The 15,383-nt window shown below is 32.0% G+C and overlaps 2 protein-coding genes across 3 annotated transcripts in view; one reads left to right on the forward strand and one right to left on the reverse strand.

Annotated features, from left to right (window-relative positions):
- The first annotated feature begins 1,479 nt into the window (after positions 1 to 1,479).
- On the forward strand, positions 1,480 to 2,865 carry LOC126772046 (uncharacterized). The gene is made up of 2 exons (XM_050492247.1): positions 1,480 to 1,837; positions 1,960 to 2,865. The coding sequence occupies exons 1-2, from the start codon at positions 1,547 to 1,549 to the stop codon at positions 2,836 to 2,838; spliced, it is 1,170 nt and encodes a 389-aa protein (XP_050348204.1). The 5' UTR covers positions 1,480 to 1,546; the 3' UTR covers positions 2,839 to 2,865.
- A 1,333-nt stretch (positions 2,866 to 4,198) lies between these two features.
- Positions 4,199 to 15,383, reverse strand: part of LOC126770051 (semaphorin-1A) — a 45,151-nt gene continuing 33,966 nt past the window's right edge. For both annotated transcript variants that reach the window (XM_050489312.1, XM_050489233.1), the window contains exons 2-11: positions 14,981 to 15,123; positions 14,264 to 14,360; positions 13,899 to 13,950; positions 10,509 to 10,761; positions 9,592 to 9,785; positions 9,217 to 9,358; positions 8,451 to 9,132; positions 7,963 to 8,282; positions 6,497 to 6,686; positions 4,199 to 6,066 (exon numbers count right to left, since the gene is read on the reverse strand). In XM_050489312.1, coding sequence (XP_050345269.1) covers positions 5,844 to 6,066; positions 6,497 to 6,686; positions 7,963 to 8,282; positions 8,451 to 9,132; positions 9,217 to 9,358; positions 9,592 to 9,785; positions 10,509 to 10,761; positions 13,899 to 13,950; positions 14,264 to 14,360; positions 14,981 to 15,071 — 2,244 coding nt within the window. In that variant the 5' untranslated portion in view covers positions 15,072 to 15,123 and the 3' untranslated portion in view covers positions 4,199 to 5,843. The remainder of the gene's footprint in view (positions 6,067 to 6,496; positions 6,687 to 7,962; positions 8,283 to 8,450; positions 9,133 to 9,216; positions 9,359 to 9,591; positions 9,786 to 10,508; positions 10,762 to 13,898; positions 13,951 to 14,263; positions 14,361 to 14,980; positions 15,124 to 15,383) is intronic.

Below are 15,383 nucleotides of genomic sequence, written 5' to 3' on the forward strand. Positions count from 1 at the left end.
TTTTATACTTCTACTAGAAAGAGTAGTAACGTAGTAGTACTGGAAAGACCTCAAATAGGTCTTCCAGTATGTGTCTATTGTCTAACAAAACATATGAAATTATGGTTCCATAAATTGCCTTTCTGGAATTCATACATTTTGAGGGACACTTGTTATACTTACCCCTTACCTCTACATTTCATAACCTTTGCTAATAAGATCACTGCTACTTGAAACACTTCCTTACCATTGACTTGCAAGTAACAACCTCTATTCTGTTCAAAGCAGTATCAGTTTTACACATTTTAAGACATGAATATACTTGAATTTATTATACTTGAATTGATTTTATTTTGAATTACTTTTTCTGCGTAATAATTACTGTAAAAACTTTATAAATATATATGTTAACTGACAATATATAAAGCATAGCCTCTTCGTTTGAAAAATAAATTAGTATTAATTAAAGTAAATTATTAATTGAAGTTAGTTAATTAAAGTAATACAAATAAATATGCAGTCTGAATTTAAATTCAACTTTTTTTTTCTTAAGCTATCCATCACAAGATTTTTTATTTACATCGGAATATTAAGCAACACAATTCTAAGCGAATCTTCTGCTTATTTGTACAGAATATATTCTTTTAAAGATTAATATTTTTACCGATTTTTTATGTAATCAATACGTGTCTAGTGACATTAAATCTTTTTTTTAACGCTGGAAAAACGCATTACGCGTTTCCCCCATGGGAATAGTGGGTGGGCATTTGGCGCTCGCAGATGTCCAAGGCGCCGTGTACGCCCCGAACATCGGAATACCCACTAAAAAACCAGCAGTACCCTTTCTGTCTTAACGAGGAACACCACGGGATCGCTTGCGCATGTTATCGTGACGTTCTTGTGATATTAAACCTATGTGGGTTGCCTAATAAATTAGTGCGGGACGAGACGTTGTCCAGTTCCAGACCTTCGCAACTTTTCTCCGTAAACACAGGATCTGAGCGGTTATTAATTGATAAAGCCCAATCAAGCAAGGCGATATATATCTATCTCTTAAGCTAAAAGCTTTTTTTAATATTCTTGCATTTAAAATTGGCGCTTCTTGGCTTACACTTGACAAATGAGGTCTATGTTATTCTACAGTAGATATCTAGAACAATGTTATAAATAAATAAAATAATTATTTGAACACAACATATAAATAATATAATAATAATAATTATTTATTTCTTACAATAAATTTAATTAGATATTTAATAAATGGTGTGTAAACTAATGTCAAAATAAATTTCATGTTTACAGGACGTTGGATGCCAGAGGAAAGATATTCAAATAGATAATCTTGGATCTTAGAGAAAATAAAAAATATGTGATCAATTGAGTGCAAAACCTTTGCACAAGGAAAAAAAAAATCATTGTTAAATGTCATATTTTTTCAATTTGTCAAATGTCAAAGTCAGACTTTTATGTGTCAATAAAAACAAGTTATTTGGTTTTTCTCTTAATTTATACCAGTTAGAATTGAATTGAAATAATTTATAAAGCATTTCATTGAATATAAAGAAATATGTGGAATAATTTCGCTACCGAATTTGTGACTGAATTATTTTTAGATGATAATGTTTCAACAATGAACAGACTTATAGTTGCCACTGCTAATGTTGTTAATGAAAATTTTGAAAATGTATCTTGTATTAATGACGTGTTTCTTAAAGAACATAATCAAATTTCACCTTTAGCAACGGGAGGATTCGCCAAAAATTTGCGCGAAAGTAGACATTTTTATGAGAAAATTGTAAAAAACTTTACAGATGATGAATATATTAAAAAGTTTCAAATGAATAAAGCTACCGTACAGGTAAGTTGATTCAACAAAATTTTTTTTTTCTCTGCTGTTATTGTACTGTTGTTTTTGTTGTTGTATAACTTTCAAGTACTACTCAGTGAATTGAATGATTTCTTTATTGTATTTCTTTTCAGGCTCTAATTACCTTTTTGAAAGAATATGTAAAGCCCAGTAGTTCAATTGTTCCATTTGATAAAAAGGTTCATGTATTTCTATGGCTTTTAGCAAGTAACTACTCATTTAAAGATGCTGGTGAAAAGTTTGGTCTGCATAAATCTTCGATCAGTTATATTTTCCATGAAATTGCAAACTTATTATCAGAACAAAGATATCAATTCATCAATTGGCCATCATTAGAGGAACAGCATGTAACTAGGGTAAAAGTTAATAGCCAATTTGGTTTTCCGAACTGTGTGGGTTTTATTGATGCATGTAGACTTAAAGTTGGTTCCAAAAGAAAAATGAAAGATAAACCAGAATTTATTCTTCTTCAAGGTGTTTGTGACGAAACACTTATGTTTACTGATATTCACATAGGAGAAATTGGTAATATAAGAAAAGGTAAAGTGTTCAAAGAAAGTCAATTGGCACATGAGCTTAAGAACTTCTTAGATTTGGATAATCATATTCTTGGTGATTCAGAATATAAATTAAGAAGAAATTTATTAACACCATTTACAAGTGATGAACTCTTAACAAATGAAGAAATTAAGTTTAATGAAATACACTGGAAAGCTCACTCATATATCAATAAAGCTTTTGAAATTTTAAGGGGTAAATTTAAGAAGTTAAATCATATAGATATAAGCAAACCAGAAGCTATTAATACTTTAATATATGCAGCTTGTGTCTTACACAATTTCATTCTTCTTCATGAAGGTAGCCCTATAAAAGAAGAAGCTGTATTGAATGATGAAGGGATAACAATTGATACTAATGTTGTAACGACAGCACTTGAAAAGAGACAATTTTTGTGTAATTACATAAATTATATTCAAAATTCACAAAATTAACTTTTAAATAAATTGTATTTTATGATATTAGATTGTTTTATTTATAAAAAACTATATTTGAGAGAAAAATACTGGGACTAGGTGCTAGGTATAAGTTCAATTATTATTGTACAGTATATATAATTGATAAGTAAGTTTTCTATCTGCTGGTACTGTACTAATCCTAATTGTACACCCTAAATTTTTTTACAAACTAACAAATAAACAAACTCTCGAATTTAAAGTAATAGTTAAGATTATTATGATAATAATTACTGATTTGCTAACTATAAACGAAAAATGTTAGTAAAACTAAACACTCAAAATGAATAGGATAAATAATATTAATATTGAGACAAATTGAGTTATAGTCGATATATTTTATAAAAATTAAAATAGTTTTATCCTTTAATTAGTCGTGATAATGACTTAATGAAGGATGCATCGAAATCACGACGATGGGTGCTGTTTTCCTTAAACGTTTCGAGCATTCCTCTATAAATAAAATTTTATAAAATTTATACCCATACTGTAAAGAACCAAATATTCGGTGTTAGAATGCCCAGGCGGTACGTTCGCTCGAGCCGAACACAGTAAAATAGCCGTATTGCCATACAAATTGTATTTCATCAATCAATACTTTGTGTTGCTGTGTTCCAGTTTGGAAGTGATCCAATAACATGCACGTAAATTTAATGGTTATTGGTAATGGTTGGGGCGCATTGACCGTGTAACTCATCGATTTCTTATACTTCTTACAATACCAATATCCACTTACCTGTGACGCTAAGGAAGACGGGCAGACAGAATAGAAAGACAAAGAAGCCACAAAAGTTAGTTGCCGGTCGGAGAACATCTACCTGTCAGCGTTACCATAAAATAAAACAGTGAAGTAACAAGTAAGTGTCCCACTAGGTTAGCAAGCCTTTGACGGTAACATGCGAAAGCGATCCCGTGGCGCTCCTCGTTAGACGGAAAGGGTACCGCTTATTTTTTAGTGGGTATTCCGATGTTCGGGATGCTCTCGGCGCTTTAGATACCGGCGAGCTCCACATACCCCCCCACTGTTGTGTTAAAACAAAAGGTTAGCACAGCCTAGCCCAGCACCTTATTACAACGTGCTGCTTCAAAGTGGTTGGTGTTGTGTTACCATGTCTCATTAAATTTATACAGACTGAAGTAATATGTAGTATGTTGTAACAATATTTTCAAAATGTATATTGTTGGGCTCTCTTGATAATACTTTAAATATACTTTCAAATATAATGTTCAGTCAAATTTATTGTCTATAATATGTAAATATTTTACATATTAAGTCTTTAATTTTTCATAAAACTTATATTTGACTACAAAAATACCAAGGAAAATTGATAAAATCAGATGATATTTAAATTTATTTATTACAAAGAATATAAATAATACATATTCCGTTGTATACAGTACAATGAATTTAATCTGAATGTATGTACAATGTGGGTCATGTTTCAGTAACAATATCTTGCAAAAAGTTTAGTATTGACATGTTTTATCTGTTTTATTACTTATCTATAAAATATAAAAGTTTTAAAAATAAAAATTTTCTATGATTTTAAAGACTTTATTTTGCCTCATCTATAACTATAATATAGAACTCTTCCTAAAGTTTACATAGCAAGAAGACGCTGAAATCGTTTCCGCTTATCTAACAACTTTGATTGTTTTACGGTGGGAATATTTGTTAATTTTTAGATCTCTGGTGGTTTCTTCAGCCTAACATTCAAAGTCATATTTTAGGACAAAAAGTTTAGTTATTAAAATTAGTTAAAATAATAACCGACATAGAAACGCATAGAATAGGATGGTGTAAAACTTAGACCGTTGCTTATGAATAAATATTACTAAGGTCAGCAGAATAAGCCATATAAAACTATTTTAAAACTAATTTTGTTATGTAATAAATATGGTTTTATCAAAGCTTATAAGCTTTAAACGGAGAACAGTAGAACAAGTAACTATATATTCTCTTCCTGATGAATCCTAGATTACATTAGGCACTAGATTGGCAACCTACAAGGCACTATGCAGTTAGCACAGCAATTTTATATAGTCATAAATTTATATTACTTAACAAATTTTATATATTCATTTTAATGACATTCAAAAACAGTTAATGGCCGTTTCTTAAACTGCTCGCAACAATATTTGTATCGATTAAATGTTCAAATTTTTCTACGTAATTAACTAGATTTGTTTCATTTCAATATTTTTTTTTGCGATCTCTATGTCGAGGTACTTAAGCCCAATCGCTATAATAGCTTTATATACACATTTATATTTACAAAAAAGAGCTGCTCCGCGAATATTACTAAACATCTAAAATCTGGAATGTATTACTTATAGATTTAATACTGAACTGACAATCAATACTTATAGGATTCCTTTGGTCATTATAATCAACAGCGAAAAGTATATAATCACCCGCGACGATTGTCTTTAGTATTAAATCTATGTAGAACATTTCAATAGAATTTATCCAAAGTTACTTTAATAAAAATAACTTTATTTTTCATATGGTAGTTGTATGTCACCAGCTGTAGCAAAATCCGATTTTCGAATAATGTTTTTTAGTCATATGAATTAACTAACATATTATGTATATATTTTGAACAATTTCTATTGAAATGTAATAGCATGTCGCTAGTCACGATAATCTCCATAACATAAAACTACAGGTTATTTCAACAATACATATTACATCATATGGTATGGATTTACAAACGATGTTTAAGTCATAATAGAAAAAAAGTTAAAAACTTTTTAGTATCGTAACATTTAAATGCAATGTGCGGTAAAAATCAGAAGTCTTTTGTTTGATAAATGTAAACTGTACACAGATGCAACGCAATATTTACAAAAATCAAAAGTTCTCACACAAATATACCGAACACACTGTCCTAGCCGACTGAATCGGTTGACTTGGCACTCGCGACGCACAACTGTCAATGTCACTTAGTAATGCTACCGTATACAGTTTGTTGAGTTAGATTTCAAATATAAGTCTTTTTCACTTTCTGTAAGGTTCCACATTTCAAGTCCTTATCCAGAGACTCAGTGGAGTTTCGTAGGTCAAGTGTACGTTCCTTGCCTAATTCCAAATGCAGGTTATCTTGTTTTGCCAGCGGACATACATTGGCTACCATATTAACGTTTTTTGACCTTGGTGGCATGTACCCCGAGTTAACGTTCAGTGGCGTCTCCAAAGGACTGAGCCTATAAAAAGAAACAAAAGAAACATATTAAACTCATTTTATTTTAAAAACTTTCATACTGAACTGTGCCATCTGACATATGCAGATTTTCATAATGTTTTCCTTCACCGCCGAGCACGAGATGAATTATAAACACCAAATTAAGCATATGAAAATACAGTGGTGCTTGCCTAGGTTTGAACTCACGATCGTTGGTTAAGATTCAAGCGTTCTAACAAAAATCTTAACTAATATTGATACAATATTATTCACTGTCTAGAATGTCAATTAAATAAGTGGAAACAACGTACGTAACAACAAAATTCAATAGCACTTGTCTCGATTTGAAGTTAGAATCTTATACATCAACTTACAAACCATAAGTCGACCAACTATCACGTTTCTAATATATTTAAGACAAACGATTTTAGAATTATATTTAATGTAATTACCTGTTTAAGTGATTGTGTTGTTCATTGAACGGCGAAGTATCCGTGAAAAAAGGGTGTCGAAATCGCCGGGAAAATAAATAACCAATAACAAAGCCCACCATGAGCGTAATCAAACACGAAGCAACCACCGCTGTCAGTAAAGCTTGTGCGCTGTAAATATTGCCATCAGCTGCCTCCACTGTTAGGTGATCTGAAGAAATAGAACGAATTTGTAATTTTTTTATACATTGAAGTTTTGCCTAATTCAGAACGGTGCCGTCGAACTTGGAATTATGGTGTTATGTCTCTTGTACGCAGACCCATTAACTCCCTAAGACGAATCAAACATGATTGTGTTTGACGGTATACCCTATTCCAATCGAAGTAGCAGTAGACATCTACTGGTAGTAGATTTACAATTTGCGTACAGTACAGTACAGTACAGTAACAGCCTGTTAATGTCCCACTGCTGGGCTAAGGCCTCCTCTCCCTTTTGAGGAGGTTTGGAGCTTATTCCAATACAATTTGCGTGTGATTTTCTAATTGATCTTAGTTGTTTCCAGATGTTGTAAACAGTTCTTCATTAATTTACCTTTATTTATAATACATAGTGTATTATATCCATTATAATTCATAGTGTATTATGTCCAGTGGATATAGTCCACTTAACTAGTTATAATCGCATTAATTTAACTTTCGAAGTTCCGATTACAACTTCGCGGACATTGAAAATGACATATTTTCGCGAATCGATAGTAAATATCATAGATTATTCAAAATCTCGACCAATGATATCGGTGTCAAAGTTGTTTATTTGGGTTTACTTTTCTTGTGGAAATAGATATCTCTTTTACTCTTTCTTGGAATAGGCTATAGATACATTGATGACTATTAGTAGATGAAGTACGGAAGCTGCTCAGGCTTCCGAAGTACTGGTAAAATTTAAAGGTACTCATGTAAACGATCTTTCGTGTATAAGTACTTGGCGGCTTACAGTCGTGTAGAATGTGATTAAAATAGCAAAGTCTTGAGCCAGATCAGTTTCCCATTTTAAATAAAATATTTTACAGAGTAAAACATGTGAATATATACTAAGTACTAATGAATGATTATTGTAGTTACGTAATGAAGATGACTTGAACTTTGCAAAAAGGAGACGAAACTGAAATATCAGGTAATAAATTTCTTACAAAATCTGACAATGAAATTATTCCTAAACGTTTCAATATACAATAATAAATTAAGATAACTAAATATTCTTCAAGAAATTATTTCTACGATAATAAATACCACGTCGCACCGCATTTGAATACATAAACACACGCGATCGAACGTCTTTGATTTTTTATACTATTTATATTTGAATCCGTCTGATATTTATCTTTGAGATATAAGATTTATTTATTCAGTATTAAAAAAAACATATCTATTTAAGTTAACTTAACAAAAACCTTAGACGGTTTTATTAGTTAGTCAAGTTTACCAACCTGTTTCGTGCTTATTGTTGCTCAAAGTTTTTTCTTCAGTTAAAACATTCGTTTCGACGACCTCTATTAAAATTTCATTTTGGAAATCATTTGTCGGTTTGTTCGCCTCAGTTTGAGATGGTTTCTTCGTAGCTGGGTTTCTGTTTGTATGACGATCACCCGGCAAGAGGGCGGGTAGTTTGTTGCATATTTCAGTCTTTCCATTTTCTATATTTTGTAAAAATCGTTCGGGATTGGGAAATTGTCTGTTACCAACCCAAGAGCATTGTTGTTGTTTAGAATCCCATGCGCAATGAGGATCCTGTAGAGATACGCATTCCCTGAAATTTCAAATAAATAAAAGCGTTATAGCTTAATATGTATATACTCTTATAAAAGATAACAAATTAAATATTTGAAATTTACTGAGGAATATAACAATCATTAATTGAAGTTATTAAATGTATACTAGAAGAATAAAACAAATTTATATCATAATAATATTATACCTGCATGATTGGATGTTGGAACAATGAGATAATGTAACGGCTTTTATCATGTCACCGGATGCAACGATTAATTTCTCGGTAGTGAGAGCGACATGCATTTGTTTTACAGGCACACCCAGCGGAAGGACTTGGACTTCGGATATTATAGCTGTTCTTACAGGATTTTTGCTATACTCATCCATACTAGCGTCGAAAACGCCTTCATTAGAGGCTACATTTACAGCCTTGATGACTCTCCCGTCATCCGTACCAACATACATAACATCGTATTTGTTGCCGTTCATCGATTGCACTTGTGGGTGGATGGCAATCGCTGAAAATCTGTACTGTAAACTTACTCTAAGAAGGATGGGTCTTGCCAAAAATGATGGTACAGCTTTATTCATAAGTGGGTGCGATTTAATGAAATTGATGGCAGAATCAGAAAGTGTCCGACTGTCTTCGACGCATGACCCTGGTTGTGGCTGTGGAGCTTTTTCTTTAGGCAACGCCAACCAGTTTGAGTTCATATTTTTTTGCCCTTTAAATGGCCCCTCGAATGCATCTAAAATATCTCTCATAGCAAAAGCACACACTGCCGACCCACCAATGGCATTTTGTGGAGTCGTGAAAACTGCATATACTATATCATTTCGACTACTACCACTGCCGTAAACCCCGTTTATTATTTCAGTTGTTGCCTCTGCAAAATGGAATTTACATAATTACGAATTGTTTTAAAATTTGCCGTGAAATATTTTCGTATGTAGTCTACTGTAAAACTTACGAATTTCATCGAAATAAAATGGGTATTCTCCAGGTATTGAGCAGTTTAAACGTGCTTTGAGGAATGACGTCCATCTATCGTTAAAAGGGTGTGGACCGCCTTTGTCGTTTAAACAAACTCTGGCAACTCTTGAATATACAGCCTATAAAATAAGAATAGATTAGGACACTTTTTGTTTATATTTACTGTAATTATAATCACAATAAGTTTTTAGTTTTGTCTGTCTACCAATTCACTATATACATGATCTATGTCACGCGTAGTCGTCATATCATATATCTAAAGATGGAACCATAGATAATTTACTACTTTTTACTGATTTAGCGTTTCTATTCCCAACATTTACCATTAAAGTTATTAGAAATAGCAAAGTACCTTTCCACAATTCATATACTCCACAGCAGTTTCACGATAGAAAAAATACACATGACTCGTAGACGCAACTGCTCCGACGAATGAAGGATCGTTTAATAATCGTAAATCAGAGTGTTCAGTTCTAACAGGTTCTCTGTATATTAAAGGTTCTGAGCCAGAAAAGTCAGCTGCCGTTGCCGTGTAGAGATGACCATCTATAAAAGAAATAAAATATTATTATAGCTTGTTATGAATATTTGGTATGACATTATAATTAGTTTGGACATTATTTGTTGGGTAATTTACCGTTTCAGAATTTTAACAAGCTAAATTGTTACTAATTGGAATTGCGGAGTTTGGGTTCCGATATCGTTTGAGGTACTTAACCTTATTTTATCATAGTTTAGCAATGTAAAAGTAGCCCTAAAAAGCTACAATTATTAAGTATTAGATTTCAAAGCTACAATTTTATGTTCATAGTTTATACGTAATTTATTAAAGTAAAAACAGTTCGTATAACTGTCATTGGAGAATAACTGCACATTTAAACTTAACGCTGAATAGATATTGGAGGTAACTGTAATAGTAATAAAATCGATTAATATCGCGGACTTCGTGCATCGTGTTCAGCACAACCCCTCAGCGTGTTCGAGGCGCGAGCTCTGTTCCGTATTTTGTCACTTACCATTATAACTTGAAATTGATACGGTAAATAATGTTCTGATCACGTATTTAGCAAAAAACACAGACAAAACTCGAATACAATTTTTATTTGACTTACTTGAGTCAGACTTTTTTACCAGTACCTTCCTAGTAACGTTATTCCTTTTGACTATTTTATTGTAGAATTTATAAAAACAATGATTTAGTTTGATGGAAAAATGTGTTGCAAATGAAATAATGAAAATGTATATAAGATAAACTATATACATACGTACCAGTGAATATGGCCGTGGAATTATGTTGTGGATTGTATGGACATCTGCCGGTCCCATCAAATTCTTCGAGGTGATGATTTGGCATATGTCGGTTATATCGTCGGCACATGGGTTTGAATGCATTGGTGCCGCAAACCATTAGCCGACCATGTGTCCTCGACGCCACACGGAGGTAATTCTGACAGTCATCTGCAGATTTGCCTTTCAACTGGCATAGTTCTCTATGAGCATCCGTAGATTGCCACTCTAAACGCTGATAAGACAATGTAAAATCCATTAAAACACATGTAGTACTAATATAATTGAGTAATGGTTGGTATTGATAAAATATATTTTCATACAATTGCTTAGATATACGTTACGCGTAAAAACCGTAATATATATGTTATTCATATTATAATATATATATCGTTAGATAAATAATATCTCGAAGGATTTTGTGTTTATTCTTGTTTTACATTAATATTATAAATAACATTTTTATTACATTTCTTATATGTCTTGTATTAGTATTGGTTTTATTTTTTACACACGAGTTTTACTACACGAGTAGATATAAAAAAAAAAGATTTTTATGTCACAGCGTTAAATATTCGTCCACGGAACGATGACGTCAAGAAAATAAGTAAACTTGATCGCGTGCACATCCATCACAAGTGTATAACGTGACTAGAACAATTCTGTCAAATTATTCGCATTGCATGACGGTGATATCGCCGGTCTAAACTGTTTAATATACAAATGAGTAAAAATAACAACTAAATAATAACAAATTGTAAGTAAATATATGTTTACATTTAATAAATTGGTTTATTCGTAGAGACTTACGAAGAATCTCAATAAAAGAGAGGCTATTCCTCGCACGCAAAAGAATGCACTAACGCATATCCGCTTTGTTATATTATTATACCTATAGCTTTATTACGACACGCATATTATAAACGTTATGGTCAGACTGATTATGTTTTCATAGAAGCTTATTTAAACATGCTGATTCAACGAAGAATGTAAATTACATTGATTCATATACAGTGCACACACTTATATTGATTCATATATACTGCCTGTGAATGTCCCACTGATGGGTTAAGGCCTCCTCTCCCTTTTTGAGGAGAAGGTATGGAGCTTATTCCACTACGCTGCTCCAATGCGGGTGGAATACACATATGGCAGAATTTCAGTGAAATTAGACACATGCAGGTTTCCTCACGATGTTTTCCTTCACCGTATAGCACGAGATGAATTATAATCACAATTAAGGCACATGAAAATTCAGTAGTGCTTGCCCGGGTTTGAACCCACGATCATCGGTTAAGATTCATGCGTTCTTACTACTGGGTTATCTCGTCTCGGTTTAATTCATATAAGCATCATTTATTTCAAAGTACCTGACTGAACGAGCTTCGCTCGGCTCGCATACTTAGTTATAATGATATTTTTGTGAAATGACTGCCTCGTTGGTCTAGTGGCTTAATGTACGGCCGCAGACCCGGAGGTCCTGGGTTCAATTCCCAATAATATGTGATTGGGTTTTTTGTCAGAAAATTCTCAGTAGCAGCCCGGAGTCTGGAAGTTGGAAGTGTGTACACTGCATCGGAAAGCACGGAAAGCACGTAATGTCGGATTGCCGTCCCATCGGATTATGAGAGCTATGGAATATCTCTTAAAATTGGCCGCCGTGGCCGAAATCGGTCTGGAAGACCTTATATTTTTTTATGAAATACTGCATTTTTTTACAGGAAAGCAAACTATATACAAACTTAAAAAGCAAAAGCTTATCTAAATACTAAATTTGAGCCAAATCGTGGCTCATTTCATAGTACACGTAGTGTACTAATATTATAATAAATTCTATTATAGGAATTAAAAAACCAAAAATGTTGGATTGAAATAAATCGTCACTAAGAATTTACAACTATATTTATAGTAAGCGATTATAAATTGGTGCAATGGTGCTAATTGAATCTTGTAATGATTAAATATGTATTAAAAAATCTTTTTTTGATATTAGAATCTTATTTATTGGGAAATACAATTTCTTTTTCATAAGTTTATTTCATTAAAATGGAATAAACAAAGTGTTAGTTTTATAATTACGCCTTATAATGTATTATTGTATCAATTGCTATGTTATTTCCGTATATGCTATAGCTGAAAAAACATTATTTAATATATTTATTTTTTTATAGAATAAAGAATTACAATTAATGTTAACTTTCGCTTGTATTAACATTGATGTTGTTAAAATAAATTAAATTCCGAAATATAAACAAAATAAATATTAATATATATTTAAAACATTTATGGCTAGGACTAAAGTAAATAACAGCTCGTAAAGACCAAGCAAGGCCTGTTACGTCTCTTATTGTTAACTTACATCAATTTAATACTAGAGATAAAAATAAAAGAATCAGTCAAAGCTTCAGACAATAAAGTTAATAAATCGTTTTTAGGACTAGGCGTACCTACGCCTCTTTAAAGAAATTAACCTTATAAAGTAGATAACATATTTGCAAAAAATACTAATATAAATAAACTGGAATACCGCTTAATAGTTCTCGTACCGTACACGATTTAAAGTTGATAACAAGCAAGATAACGTGATTTTTACATGCTTAATAATAATAGCATGTCTAGGTTATATTTTTGTGTTGTATTAAAAAAAAAACATTTGAATTATTACATTTGTATCCGGTATTGTAAAGAAAAAAAACATATTAAGTTATGTTCTAGCATCAATCATTTAAAAAAACAAATACTGCCACAATTGGTTTTAATCACGGACCTAATTTTTAATCTGTATTTTATTAACTAATTAAAACCTTTTGATTGTATTAGTGTTCGTTTGTCATGTGACGGTATATTATTTTTGTTTTTATTTTCTTATTTCGTATTACTATACTATTTATCGTGCAAAATATTCTGCCAATGTCATGATATATCATAGAGAACACACGTAAAAGACTAAGCGTTTCCAAATTTTGAAGTTTTATTGTATATGTAAAACAATATAAGGGTCCGTTCACACAGACCGGCTCGGAGAGGAGAGCAGATTTTTATCACGTTGGAAACAGTGTTTTGAGTGATTGTAGTAAAGTTTATTTTTGCATTTGCACCTTTTTTGTCATTAAAAATGCCTGAACGCGCTTCGTGTGAAGTAATAAAAGGAGCCGACCGGCTCCGCTTGCGTGCTCTTTCTCGCTCGCACCCGCTTTCAGATCTCTTCCAGCCGGTCGATGTGAAATAGTTGGCGGCTCCGCTCCGGCCAATTCCAAGCGTATACGACCCGGTCTGTGTGAAAAGAAAAAAGCAGGCCGATGCTCTCCGAGCCGGTCTGTGTGAACGGACCCTAATAAGCAAGATGAATAAGTTAAGGTATAAGTAACTCACCTGTTCTACATTTTCTGATAAATCGTAAAGACTGAGGTTGAAGACAGTACTCCTAAAAATGAAAATATTAATTATTACATGTATAAGACAAAATGGTTTGAGGAAATATTAATGAATATTTCATTTAAAGAAATTATTAATCAAATTTTCTAACAATATGTTCGACATCCTGAATTTTTTATGTGTTTTGGCAATGTTTGTTTTTTTATTGTAAAGTTACAAAAAAAATATTCTTATATAACCAAAAGGTTTATGCTGTTTATTGTGCTCATTATTATTGTGAATCATCTATAAATATATAATAGATATATGGAATGATAGAGAGATTTATTTTCAAATTTATAACAAAGTTTGTTAAAACTAACCTGCCACCGACTAAAATTGAGAAGTCATCTTTGTCTAAAATACGGAAGTGGTTTGGTCCCGTTGTGTTGCCCACGAACTGCTCCGTAGTGTCATCGCCTGTAACAAACCAATTTGTAACTAACTATGAACACTACGAAATTGAATAGAATATTAAGTGAACGATTATATGAATTATTTCAGTTACCATATATTATTATTATGTTGGTTATTGCTGACAATTTATATTTACCTAATTTTAGCCTTATTAGTTGTTATAGAAATTATTAATTATACATTTTCACATCAACACACGAAGGCATTTTCGTCATATAATATTATTTTGTAGAAATTCTCTTGACATAATTTATGTACCATGCAATTATTAATATTGATGAAAAAACATCAATATATTTTGTGACTTTTTTTAATTGCAGGCGATCAAAGGAACAATGCACTCGAAGAATTGTTTATACGCTTTAACAACAATGAGAGTCTTCGATTTCATAACTATTCATTTTAAGGTTCTCACATAACAAAAACAATGTGGTATTTTTTTTTGGAATTACATTGCTTTGAAATAACATTCAGTTTTCTTCAGCAAAATGTTACGAGAATAACCCGGAGTTATTCTCAGTATAATTTTAATACTTAACATTACAGTTACATTAGAGTTACATAGCTATTCACGGGTAAGCAGGACATTTTTGATTTTTTTTTTATATATAATTTGTACTTACCATATTTTACATGGATTCGAGCATTAGCATCGGGCATCCACGCTTGTGCAGTGGACGCTAGCAACACCAGGACCGCGCGAGCGACGGCCATATTGCTTAAAACCTAAAAGCCATTTCTAAGCGCGCCATTTTCACAGCCGTTTCTGGAAACAAACATTGAGTTAATGTATTGTTTTAGATACTAAAAAAAGTATAAGGTTCTATACCTTGTTTGTAAAAAGAAAGACTATCGAACATATTATCGACTCTACCGAGACTGCGAATGTCCGAAAGTTTGATATTAAGTATTTTCGCGACAAATTGTAAAAATATATGCAGAACAAAAGAAATAATGTAAAGAAAAATAATTAATTATCACCTTGTTTTTATTACGATTGCCTCGTTTCCGAGCTAATCGTAACTC

Source organism: Nymphalis io, chromosome 1, assembly GCF_905147045.1.
Source record: "Nymphalis io chromosome 1, ilAglIoxx1.1, whole genome shotgun sequence".
NCBI classification, from domain to species: Eukaryota; Metazoa; Arthropoda; class Insecta; order Lepidoptera; family Nymphalidae; genus Nymphalis; species Nymphalis io.

Coding starts and splice junctions, on each gene's coding strand:
- LOC126772046 (XM_050492247.1), top strand. CDS start 1,547: ATGTGGAATAATTTCGCTACCGAATTTGTGACTGAATTATTTTTAGAT. Junction 1,838..1,959: donor TGAATAAAGCTACCGTACAG/GTAAGTTGATTC, acceptor ATTTCTTTTCAG/GCTCTAATTACCTTTTTGAA.